The sequence below is a fragment of the Sinocyclocheilus anshuiensis genome, unplaced genomic scaffold (assembly GCF_001515605.1).
Source record: "Sinocyclocheilus anshuiensis isolate Anshui unplaced genomic scaffold, SAMN03320099.WGS_v1.1 scaffold86, whole genome shotgun sequence".
Lineage (NCBI taxonomy): Eukaryota > Metazoa > Chordata > Actinopteri > Cypriniformes > Cyprinidae > Sinocyclocheilus > Sinocyclocheilus anshuiensis.
The window spans coordinates 3,975,220-3,988,875 of NW_015547662.1; the positions used below are offsets into that span (position 1 = coordinate 3,975,220).

The following is a 13,656-nucleotide window of genomic DNA, read 5'->3' on the forward strand; positions in this document are numbered from 1 at the left end:
CGTTTGCAGCGCACACTTCTTATCAGAAAAGGTTCAATAAAGTATTGTCTTTTGTTGTTATGGGCGCGTCTACAGATTCCTTGCCATATGTCTATGTTTCTTGCATCTCACGACTATGTCGTGTATGAAATAATGTCTGTGTGCATGTGTGAAAAACAACAAACTGACGATTTATATATAATCATTTGTAATTGTATATACATTGTTGTGATTAATTGTGGCTGGAACAATAATGTAGCTGTAAAAATAGTTGCCTGCTGAAATTGAAATGTATATACACCTTCATTATGACTAGATAGACACGGTGAGTTTGTCTTTACATGTTAGATGTGATCCACCTCATAGTAACAATCCTGTCAGATCGTCCATCCTTTGTGTAACGTTACAGGTCGGCCGATCTGGTTTCCTGGTTAAAGTTAACCTTTTCGACATGTTTCCCTGTTGTTGTTGCTCAGCAATAGCATGGACGCCATGTTGTCTGGGGGTTTGGCAAAAGGAGAGTGGGACGGTGGGCGGTGCTCGGGGTGGTGACTGAAGGTGGTGACTGAGTAGTTCTGACGTCAACTTTTTACAGTAGTCACAACGGTTCGTGAAAAATCAGCTACTTTATGCAGGCTGTGTGCATTTTACTGTGGACTGACTGTTTTGAAACTTATATGGTAGTTACATAGAACCTAGACCTCAGTTATCATGAAAAAAAGCCAGGACATTTCAGTTTTGACAATATGGGACCTTTAAATGCATGTTAATTGCAATTAAATCTTATTATCTCTGTTTATTTTTTGTTATATAAGTATAAAAATCTTGAATCTTACATGAACATGTAGTATAGTTTAAATGTATATTAAAAGCAATTAAGTGAGTGCTTTTTTGAACCACTTAAGTATGACTTACATCTTCATAATTACTTATAATATGTTTGAAATGTGGTTAAAACAACTGTATATATGTTTTTACCTTGAAAGCGGACTGCTGCTTTACGGCAGCAACAAATGTACGTGTACAGCTATCCACTGTAATTACGACAGAACACAAAACTACATACAGTACAGCTGCTTTCGATTGAAACTTATACGTCATATATTTAAATATGTTTGTAATATTGTGATGATGAAGTTGCAGTTTAGTGCGTATTTTTTAGTGTTTGCTCATCTGAAATACGTCTATAGGACGTTTCCTATCAGATGTCAAAAAGACGTTTAGAAGATGTCTTTAAGATGTTTATGATTTAGAATGTATGTAAAACTGACATCTAATAGACATCTATCAGATGTTTGTACACAGCAGATGCTTTCCAGATCTTTAACAGACGTGTGTGCTATCTGGGTAGTTAAAATTATAATTAATAGCCAACTAATAGTGCTTTACTTTGTTAGTCAAGTAATCAAAATATTTGAACTTCTTCAAAGCATGACAAAGGGTTATAAATGTGCTTTATAAATGTGCGACTTAAAATGTGCTTTAAAGTAAAACTTGCAATTTGCCATTACAAGGTGCTCCACTTAAGCTGCCTTTTATTGCATTAATATTATATTATCTGCGAGTACAGGTGCATATTAAATACAGTTAAGTGCACTTCTTTTTAATGAGGGAAATGTGGATTAATCCGTGCATTTGTTGGGTTTTATGTTCGCTAGACCATTTTGGAGTCATAACAGTCATCTCAAGCTAAAGCTTGGTTTTTATTGAAGATAATCTGATATTGAGTTACAGTAAGTAAGTTTGAAACAGAAGATTGAGGTTTTTACAAAAGAAAGTGAAAGAGAGAATGGATTATATACTCGGGATGAAAAAAAACCCCACTAAAATAATATAGTAAAAAAAACTGGGACTGAGTCTGATTTAAGACCAAGCATAATTTGTCTAAAGTCAAATCATCTTAAGTTAAAAACTCCACTTACTGGCAGTGAAATTTACTCAGTCCCCTTTTTATTAGATCTGCTTAGACTGAGTGACCACCACTGATGTTGTTAGCCGTTTTCTGCAATGAGAGCTCTCTATGAAAATTAAGTTTTGCCTGGAAGCTACAGTATGAAGCACCGGTTGAGGAGGAAGGAGGGTTATAGTGGGGCTTTACACTGATTTACAAGCATAAAATGGACACATTCCCAATCCGCACACTGTCGACTACACACCTGTTGCAGTGCAGTGATTTAGATGACGTGCATCCGTACATGTTTATGATTGTGGATGGTGTGTTACATGGTTAATAGTCACATTTGCTTATCTTTCTGGATGGTAAACAGAGAGAAATGCATTCCGCGACTGCTTGGAGGAAATATCCAAGTCACAATAAAAATGCAGACAAGGCTCTGACAGCCTTCGCAGACAGTTCTTTAAGACACAGAAACAGAGAGCTGGAAACTCGACAGAGACTCATCCAAAAGTACATGGATTTGGAGAGGAATGTCAGTACTAAGCATACTTAATAACAGCTCTGAGCCCTGCATTCTACATGCCCGCTGTGGATTAGTATGGACAGTAAATAACATAATAACAGTGGATGTCTCCCAAGTGTACTAAATCAAACAACCCGAATCTAAAGGTGGAATGACTCTGTTGAGAGGATGCAGTTGCAAAATACAAACACAGCACTGTCAATAGAGAGAGCAGGGGAACACCTACAAGTGAATTTCCATGACTTTTTAGAAAGATTTAAATTAATTATATTAGTGTCCGAACATCTCCAATAAGACCCTGAACAGACAGACGAGACTGATGGTATCTCACTGGCTTGAGGGCGAGTTTTACTCTACACAAGCACTCACAAAGAGCAAGGTCTAGCCAATTAAATACTTGAGAGAGGAGCAGAAAAAAAATACTGTATTTCCATGATATATCCAGGCATGGAAATCAAAACTGTAATATGTTATTTTCAGGTTTTCCATGGCCGTGGGAACCCTGTAACTCAGTCTCGTCCCCACTGTACAAATATTCATATTTCCCTAGTATGCAAAATGCAGTGTCAAACACTAGAAGGATGTGGAGTATGCTGTATTTATAGAAAGAAATATCTGGATAACCTATATGGAATAGTTCACTCAAAAATGTAAATTTGCTGAAATAATTGCTGAAAAGATGAGTTTGTTTCTTCATCAGAACAGATTTGGAGAAAAGTAGCATTCCATCACTTGCTCACCAATGGATCCTCTGCAGTGAATGGGTGCCGTCAGAATGAGAGTCCAAACAGCTGATAAAAACATTACAATAATCCACACCACTCCAGTCCATCAGTTAATGACTTGTGAAGAGAAAAGGTGCGTGTTTGTAAGAAACAGATGAATTATTAAGATGTTTTTAACTTAAAACCATTGCCCGTTTTTTTATCAGCTGTTTGGACTCTCATTCTGACGGCACCCATTCACTGCAAAGGATCTAATGGTGAGCAAGTGATGTAAGAAATTTCTCAAAATCTGTTACCATGAAAAAACAAACTCAACTACATCTTGGATGACATGAGGGTGAGTACATTTTCAGCAAATTTTCATTTTTGGTTGAACTATATTTTGAAGTGTGCAGCCACAGCAGCAAAATGCAAAGAACTGAGTTCAGTTTTCTTTTGCATGTGCTATAGACACTATGAAAGTTGTTCCTAATGGTTAAATAACACCTGAGTAAATTATTTTTGCTGTTATTAGTACATCACGTCAAAGACCTTGTACTGACAAGTTTATATAAAAAAAACGAATCCCAAAAAATTCAACTTAATGCTGAACAGATCGCACACAAACTTGACTAGACGTCTTATTTCACTTGGGTGCATTAAAAACCAAGGCCTTCGTTTTATATGTATTCCTTTACTAGGCAGTGAAAACATAAAATGCTGACATGATCAGTGTGATTTAAGACTTTAATGCAAGTGCAGTAAAACTAGAGACAAAATTAGTGAAGTGTTTTTGTTAACTAAAACTATTAAAAATGGTTTGTGATAATTGAAATAAAATATTAGATGAAAAATACTAAAACTACTAAAGCTTATATTAAATAATTGTATTCATAAAATCTATTAAAAAGTAATAAAAATGGCTACAAAAAGAACAAATTAAAAATTACTCACTTAAACTAAAATTAAAATGCATACTGAAATAAAAATAATAAAAGCTCATTCAAAACATTAATGAAAACTATAATAATAGTATATAAATAATACTAAAATAACACTGCTACAGAAATGTTTCTCAATTACATTTTCAGTTCAAACCAAAACTTTTTTTTTCTTTTTAAATCATATTCCATCTCTGTCATGGTTTCCATAAACTTGGCCATGCTCAGCATCGAGTGACATTTTCTGGCAAGCAATCAGCACATATGCAGGGTCCATAAAAAAGTACTGTAAAAAACTCTAAACATCTATTTTAACCACAAACTCTTCCCATTTTTCATTATTTTATTACTTTCATGGGTTTAAAGCTACATTCATAGCTATATTTATATGCTTTTGTAGCCTTTGGCCATTTATATATATATAGCTTTTATTAAGCCCTAGTTGGTCTGTACTGAGAACTGGACTAATGAAAAAGACATGTCACATACAGAAATGGACCACAGTGGTGGAGGCAAGATTCAGATCTGCAGGAAAATTTAGTTTCAAGAGGAAGGAGTTCTTACTATCTTGACCTAAAACAGATTTTACGGGCAAATACTGTCCTTGAAAGTAAAATGGTGATGAGCATGGTTTGTTAATTACACTTAAGTGAATGACTGTGAATGTTTTGAGGGCTGTATGTTGAGTCAAAGTGCTGGGAATGTGTTGTGGCCAACTATGCCAGTAAAAAGCCTGAGTAATCACTTCTAAAGAATTTGTCAGAATAAATCAGTGTGAGTTAGCTTGTGTGACTCCGTTTCAATAGTGACTATATGTTTCTTCACTCACATCGTACTGTATCACTCTTACACATCTCAGCCAAGCCTCAGGGGACTCTTGAGTTTACAAACTGTCTGCAAATCTTCAGGAAAAAAAATCTGATATTTCTTTCTGCATGTAAGCTGGACTGCCATGTTTGGTGTTGGATTTATATTTGGCTTAAGAAATCATCTCTTCTCTTTTACTGTTGAAAAACATTTCAGGCAATAAAAGGCACACACTTTCACATAAATGTCCACACACACGGTCCTGCAGAGCAGAACAACATTACACGCATTCACAGAACAATTGAACAAATCTGGACTCTTCTGGAGCTCAAATATTGTTCTTAGCAAAAACACAACCCATGAAAGCGAAAAGAGGAACTGCATGGAATAAAAAGAAGGAATGTGGGATCTTAAAAAGTGAAAAATAGGGAAAGTGAAGTAAATGGCACTGGTTTAACCACTTAACCAGCTGTTTGCTGCCTGTCATTACTTTAAAGCTGAACAGCCCTAAACAACACCTGGAGCTCAAGAAGATAATCACGGGAGAGAGGTGAAAGGTGGAGCACATATTTTTTGTCTGAAAGTAAGATTTCAGTTCAACAGACAGATTTTTTTATATAAAGGAAATCACACAGCCACACAGACCAAGAGCATGGTTGCGAGTCCAATAAACAATAAGCTCATTTTGAATAACTTTACATAATATTGCCATTTCCTATTTTGCAGGGCTGCCAACTTTTGAGTTCAAGTTGGAGTGAAAATGTTTATTATATATATATATATATATATATATATATATATATCATAAAATTATGTAAAATAACTGCCGCAGTGCTGCAAAACTATTAACGTTTTACCACAAGAATAGCAATGTACAGTGAGAGAATTGCAAGATTTACTAGTCATTACTTTTATAAATAATTGCAACCGCATTTAAAAAATATTTTGACACAAAAATTCTAATATTTTTCTATTAATCTATTAGTCTGCATTTACATTGCTTGGACATCTATTTTGAGAAATTATATTTTTCTCCCATTCGAAAATGAATCCCGCATCGTTGTGTCGACTCGTGAGAGCGTGAGAAAAGTCAATTGCGTGAGTTAGCAGCCCTGATTTTGATCCACCGACAATAACAGTTCTAAACGAAGTCAAAGCAGAACTTACTCGTTCAGCATCTCTGAGCAAAAGACCATAGTGTTGATTCGTTTCTGAATGAATCGGTGTTGTTTAAGGAATTGGTTGAGCGAATGATTGAAAGACTTACTGATTAAGACACTTGTCGCCACCTACTGGTGTATCAATGTAATATTAATGCACATCATGTTTGGAAAGCAAAAATAGACAAGCACAGAATGTGTAGATTTCATTTTAGAAAAAACTGCAGAAATAATGACTGCTTTTAAACTGGTTTCCACTTTGGCCATTGGTTGGCCAAACAGATAGCCCCACCCCCGAACTCAACCATTGGTTGTACTGGTGGGATTCTTAAAAAAATAAATAAAAAAAATACCAGAGTACAGGGTTTTGATGGTGCTACAGTCATGCTTTTCAGAAAATTAAGGCATATTAAGCCTGGATTTTACACTTTTTACCTTCAAATAAAACTGAATATTCATTTAAAAAAGATGTTTATACAAAAGATCTCAAACAGATTATCAATACAAACAGACTTTAATTTAATCATGATGTTACAGAAGTCAGCATGTACTACATAAAATAATAAACTCTACACACTCGTCATGAACAAGCAGGACACTTGCTTTTAAAATACCTTGATGTTTGCTAAATGTATTAATTTTTCCCCCAAAAAAATTATGTACTTTTTAACGTCAATTTAGTATATGAATATCATAATATAATGCAGTCAAGCACTGAGCAGTTTACTGAATTTGGGTGAGAGGGTCTGATTTGGACAACCCTAAAAAGCCCTAATACTGTACACAAAAGCATGTGAATGGAGGAAGATGGGCCAAAACCAACCACCAGTAGACGGAGAATCACCTGACGTCCCATTCACACAATTTGCCTTTTTTATCTTCATACCTTTCTTTGTTTAATCAGAAAAAGGTTTTCATCGGAGGGATACGCGGAAGAACCTTTTGTAGCTTTTTTTTGTCTCTTTCTCCATTTCCTCTCCTCCTTTTTCGATATTTTATCCGTTTTCTTTTTATTGCTCTTTTCCAGTCCAAAGGGCTTATTCGGCGTCACATTGGCTTTGCGAGGTGATGAAAAAACTCTTGTCGTGTGGGGGCTCTTTTCACAGCCTCTAGGAAAGTCTGCGTCTTCATCTAAAACTATACCTTCAGATCGTGTTTTCTTTTTGGCTTCTTTCTGGCTTTGCTTTTGTGGTTTAAACCTGCTCTGAGGCGTGTGTTTGCCGTGGTTTCCTGGTGTTTGTGAGCTCTGCTTGAAATTCAAGTGTGTGTTCTGTTTGTGCGCTTGTGGATGGTGTTTGGGTGTGTGTGCGATGCGTCTCTTCGGCGTGAGCTGGTTGTTGGTGTGAGTGTTGTGTGCGTATGGAGACTGTTTGTGGCTGGTTTTTTGTTTCTTTCTGGGCGGTTGGGGGGTATTTGTAACGAAAGCTCCATCAGGTGAAATCAATCCGGCTTCCTGAAGTTCTGTAAGAGACACACGTCATTAAATCTTTAGGTCTCAATCTTTAGATCAGCCTTTATCAATTCAACTTATCAGAAAGAATCTATCTAACAAACCTTTGGCCTGCTTTTTAAGTCGATGATTCCGGCAATTCATGTCCTTTTTTGTGTCATAATAGGAAATAAATGGCAGGGTGGGATATGTCCCGTTATACATTCTCCTCTCAGTGCATTCCTGCAGAAAACACACACTTTAATCTCATAATCATGGTACAGTAATATTGTGAAATATTACAATTTAAAATAACTGTTTTCTGTTTGAATATATTTTAAAATGTAATTTATTCCTGTGATGTATTTTCAGCATCATTACTCCAGTCTTCAGTGTCACATGATCCTTCAGAAATCATTCTAATATGCTGATTTGCTGCTCAAGAAAAATTGTTAGTATTATCATCATTAGGGCCCTATGATTTCCCCGATGCGGAAAATGCAGATGGAATCGCAGAATCCAGTCATAAAGATGGAATTTACTGTATAACGTGGAATGTCATGGAATTTTTCCAAATTTTGGATGGATTAATGAAAACACTTGCGGTGTTTTCAGCGTCTGCCGCCTCAATATATGAGTACATGAACACATGAACATAATCTCTAGAACTGCTCTCAGAGTCACTTCATGAGCATTTTACCGTTTCTTTTGAGAAAATCTATCATCATATCATATACAAACAGAAACTTAAAGGTCTTCACGGCAACCTGTCAAAATAAAAGTTTGGTTTAACTTGAAAAAACTGTGACAGAAAATATTACTTAATTTAACGATAGTACTACTACTAATAATAAAATGATTATTAAAACATCATTTTTAAGGAATATTTACCAGAAAAATTGTTTACCAGAAAAATGTAAATGTACAACACAATATTTCGGAAAAATATTCAATATTTTGAAAAAAAAAATAAAAAATAATAATAATAAATTAGTTTTTTTTATAAAATCAATTATTTAGAGATGCTTTGAATTACCACTAAAATGGAATCCAGAAAATTAATGGAAAACAGACTTTGGTAAAAATACAACTAAATTTGAGAATGTTTTTTTTTATTAAATAAAACGTAATAATTAAATAAGTAAATAATTAACAGGGCCTTAAAAATGCATTAAAAAAATTAATTACTGTCAAGTTGTGCAAGTTTCATGATTTCAATTAATTAGACATGCTTTTTTGATGAATAAAATGTAATTTAACCATTAAAACAGAGTCTAGAAAAGTCTGGAAAAACAGAATTTGAAAAAATAAATAAAACTGAATTTGGGAAAAATAAAAACTGATTTCATAGAGCCCTACATTATCACTGTTGAAAACAGTTGCTTAATATTTTTGTGGAAACCATGATACAATTTTTTCTCTTTGTTTTTTGATAAATTGATTGTTCAAAAGAACAGCTTTTGTTTTTTTGTAATAATGTAAATGTCTTTACTGTCATTTTCAAGCATCCTTGCTGAATAGAAGTATACAAAGCTATATAAAAAATCCTGACCTCAACCTAGTGTATACAGCTGTACTTTATTTAGCATGTTGTGTATGAATATAGATTAATCGTAAAAACAGTGGTTTTCAGTATAACAAATAGAGCAGTTTGAAGTAACAAGGACCAACACAGCGGTCAATGAGGGGTTCTGATTTGTGTGTGTGTGTTTAGAAATGTGGTATTTAAAATGTTTTGCTGAGTGGTTGTTGCGGTTGTTATTCATTGCAGAAAGCAACCAGCAATCAGCATAGATGAGGCTGATCCATTTACATGGCCGAAGTGTCCTTTCTTAGAGCAGTTGTAGCAGTAGGCAGGTTTCCTGCAGGAATTTGGATCACTGGGCTTGCGGAGGGGTCCATTAGTGGTCTACAGAGAAACAACAAGATACAGAGTTATAAGCAGAAGGAGACTGAACACAAAAATCTTCAAAATGAGTTTGACTGCCACCTTTGAGCAAAATGCATAAAAATCATTAAATCTTATATTTGAAGTCTATAACAAGAAAAATAGTGAGCAGTGCCTTCATTAACACTCAGTACTGTACAATTTCAACAGTGGTTCTTAACCTTATTGACCCCAAGGCCCCCTGATTGTCACAATGATATTTAAAGGCCCCCAGTCCCATTTACACTTTGAAAACTTACTTTAATCTAAAGACATGCCAGTTTTTTTTTTTTATTTTATTTTTATAAATTTAAAATAGATTTAATTTTCAGGATTTAAACATTTTTAGAAGCTGGAAGTTCTTCAGCGATCCCATTTTTTAACCAATGAATTTACATTACTCTTCCAGTAATCCGTGATTTACTTATAAGGATTTTTACAAATATTTTTACTCACAATAAAATATTTTACATTCATTTTAATTAATTAATTTTAAGTTCATTACAAAAATGGCCATTATGTTAGACTTCATTAATTCACATGACTTTTCCTGGTATAGAAAACACACTTTTAATTTGAGATTTCCTTGTATATCCAGTGGGAACCCCAGTTCTTCAAAGAAAAAAAGGGATCAATTAAAAAATATCTTGAGTTTTTTTGTTGTTTTAGCTTATTCTAAGCCCTCGAGGGCCCCTTGAAAGTTCTCTGAGGAGCTCTAGTGGGCCCCAGTCCCCTGGTTGAGAACCACTTGTTTAAAGGGATAATTGACCTAAGAATGAACATTCTGTTATTATTTACTCCCAGTTTTTATCCTCTGTGGACCACAAAAAGAGAAGTTTAGCACAATGTTGCTCTTTTCCAACAATGAACCATTTTTATGATGTTTAATGTGCATTTTTCACAGTCGCTGGTCACTTCAGGCTTTCATAGTGTGAAATAGAGCAGCTTCGACATTCTACTAAACATCTTGTAGCAGGCTATACTCGTAACAGTAAAGGTTGATGTGCCCATTTGTATCAGAAGCATCTACTGTGTGACAAGTTAAAGCAGTAAGGTCAAGAAACCTCCAATTAGGGTGACATGAATTCAGCCGCAACCAGTACCAGAACACTCTCTAAACACACACAAGAATACAACTCTGCTCATGTCAGGTGTGTGAATGCACCTCGGCCCCTCAGCTGTGCCCTTTGTGTGCGCGTATGCCAGCCGACTACCTGCGTTATATTATTCGACTTCACTCAATTCCTTTCACTCTGTTCTGTTATTATAAACCTCCCTTACATTTCCCATCTCGCTAGTGAACGATGAACACATTCACACTCTCTTTTTCCCATCATCCACTCTGTCTCCTCCTCCCACTCTTTCTCACAGACATTCATATAATCTGTATATTTTTCTTTTCTTTGAGGTGATATAAGGGAGTGATTACCGAGGGTATCAATAAATCCCAGTAATGCGCTGGTGATAAGGCCGCCTTTGGAGTGTGTGTGTGACTGTGTGTATGTGTGTGTTTCTCCATCTGGTCCCGAGGAGCCCAAAGGTGTTTCACGCTCCATCGCCCTCCATAAATACAGCACGATAAAGAGGGTAAGCCGACTGGTGCGAACGTGTTTGCGTGTGTGTGTGTGTGGCCGAGAACTACACACATATTGTCTTTTAATGTCTCCTCAAGGGGCGTCGAGACATACACACACTCATATACGCGCATTTTCAATAAGCTGGGACACACACCACGTCATATTTTAAACATATCTTCTTCACACGCTCTCTCTCTTTCTTTCTGTCCGTTTTCCGCTTGAGTGGTTAAAGGGTGGAGGGGTGAATGCTATTAGAACCGTTGGTCATTATCAGCTCAGCGCTGGAGACTGCTCCATCTCCATCACAAAGACACCACCGGTTCCCCCCCAGACGCCCACACTTCTCTCTCTCTGTCACTCACTCACTCTTTCTAGCCCCCAAACTCAACGCGAGGTTTCCCATCCACTGTCCTTTATTAGTGACACTTGCTAAGTTCATACATAGGTTAATGATTTGAACTAACAGTGTAGCTTGAGCTATGGACACAAATGACACCTCGGCTCAAATCATTCGGCTTGTTGAGGAGAGATTACTTAAGTGATTGCCTGGTGGACGGTAAAATGAGTGAAACAATCCCACAGACACTGAAGGAGGGGTCTGAACTATATCTGAGAACTAGAATATCATACAGAAACATGTAGACTCATTTGACTTGGGCCACTAAGCAACCACCTAGAACCCACCTAGCAACTCGTATGGGAATTTATTTATGTAATTTATCAGATGTATTTATTGGCAAATTGTTGGTTTTGGTTTTAATTTTGATTCCACATAGCAATTCCAGTTCTTTTGATTCATAGTACAATTCCTATAACCTATTTTAGTAGCGCTTTTCCAGTTAAAGAAAGAAAGAAAGAAAGAAAGAAAAAGAAAGAAAGAAAGAAAGAAAATACCATTGTTTGGTTATATATGTTTTTTCTTTTTCATTAAAAAAGTAGAACTATAAGAAGAAGAACAACAAAAAAATCTGAATTTTCAGAATGTACACTACTTTACAAAATTTTGGTTCAGTAAAAAAGAAAAAAAAAAAGAAAAAAGAAATTAATGCTTTTATTCAGCAAGTATTCATTAAACGGATCAAAAGTGACCGTAAAAACATTTATACTGCTACAATTTCAAATAAATGCTGTTTTTGAACTTTCTATTCATCAAGAATCCTGAAAAAATGCATTCCCACATAAATATTAAGCAGCACAACTGTTTTCAACATTGATCATCATCAGAAATGTTTCTTGAGCAGCAAATCAGCATATTAGAATGATTTCTGAAGGATTATGTGACAATGAAGACAATCAGAGGAATATAAAAATATGCTAAAACAGAACAAAGTTGCTTTAAATTGTAATCAATACTATTCCACAATATTACTGTTTTGATCAAATGAATGCACTATATGTGACCCTGGACCACAAAACCAGTCTTAAGTGTCAATTTTTCAAAATTGAGATTTATACATCATCTGAAAGTTGAACAAATAAGCTTTCCATTGATGTATGGTTTGTTAGGATAGGACAATATTTGGCCGAGATACAACTATTTGAAAATCTGGAATCTGAGGGTGCAAAAAAATCAAAATATGAGAAAATCACCTTTAAAGTTATAATGCATATTACTAATCAAAAATTAAGTTTTAATATATTTACAGTAGGAAATTTACAAAATATCTTCATGGAACATGATCTTTACTTAATATCCTAATGATTTTTGGCATAAAAGAAAATTCAATAATTTTGACCCATACAATGTATTGTTGGCTATTGCTACAAATATACCCCAGCGACTTAAGACTGGTTTTGTGCTCCAGGGTCACATATGTGAGAATAAAGATACTTCTTTCAAAAACATTTTAAAAAATCTTACCGACCCCAAACTTTTGAATAGTAGTGTATCTTTTTTTGCTGCCATATTAACAATCACTCAATAATTAGATTAATTTAAATATTAGAAGTCTTAAGCAAACATAACAGTACACAGTTCTCTATCATTTTGAGTTGGGCAAGACAAAAATAATGACTTGTGGTTCAGTGAGTCACAATCAACTCCGACTGATTCAGTGAATCGTTGATGAAATCCAGCATCTTTACGACTGATTCATTAAAAAGAATCAGCTCCTATGAGTCATTTGTTTGCAATATGGACCATACTGGTTGCAGCGTTTGATTGTTTTTATGAGTAGCCAGTGAGAACAACTTAAAAGAAAGACGTAGATTTCTTATTTTTGTATTATTTTGCAGTTTCTCTCCCATCACTATCAATTCAGACTGAAACTACAATGAAGCGAAAATGTATTTTTCCTGTAGACTCAGGACATGCTGTCTGAGTATTTTAGTATGATGTTCCATCCACATCTGTGGAAGAATGCAGACGTTTAAGAACAGTTAAGAGAAGATCCGGTTCTCCATTCCCAATCCAACTAGATATCAATGTGCTAAAAACCACTGACAACCACTTACTCTAGCGATCACATACTGTAACAACTGCAGTGCTCATATTTTCATCAGAAAATGTAAAATTTCTTCATTCTGCCTCCATTAATTTCCAAAAACAGCTCTGCTTTTAAACTTCAATTTCTCTACCCATGTTTCTAATGCTCACTTCTCACTACTTCTGAATCTTTCTGTTGTTCATTCGTCTCTTTGTCCTTTAACCTGTCTCTTTCTTCCTTTCTACTGTACCTTCACCCGTCTATCCATCTATTTTTCTTTCTCATT

The 13,656-nt window shown here is 35.2% G+C and overlaps 1 protein-coding gene across 1 annotated transcript in view; it reads right to left on the reverse strand.

Annotated features, from left to right (window-relative positions):
- Positions 1–6,498: 6,498 nt before the first annotated feature.
- Positions 6,499–13,656, reverse strand: part of LOC107702395 (zinc finger CCHC domain-containing protein 7-like) — a 51,780-nt gene continuing 44,622 nt past the window's right edge. Inside the window, exons 7-9 of the mRNA XM_016504710.1 lie at positions 9,254–9,349; positions 7,566–7,683; positions 6,499–7,472 (exon numbers count right to left, since the gene is read on the reverse strand). Coding sequence (XP_016360196.1) covers positions 6,892–7,472; positions 7,566–7,683; positions 9,254–9,349 — 795 coding nt within the window. The 3' untranslated portion in view covers positions 6,499–6,891. The remainder of the gene's footprint in view (positions 7,473–7,565; positions 7,684–9,253; positions 9,350–13,656) is intronic.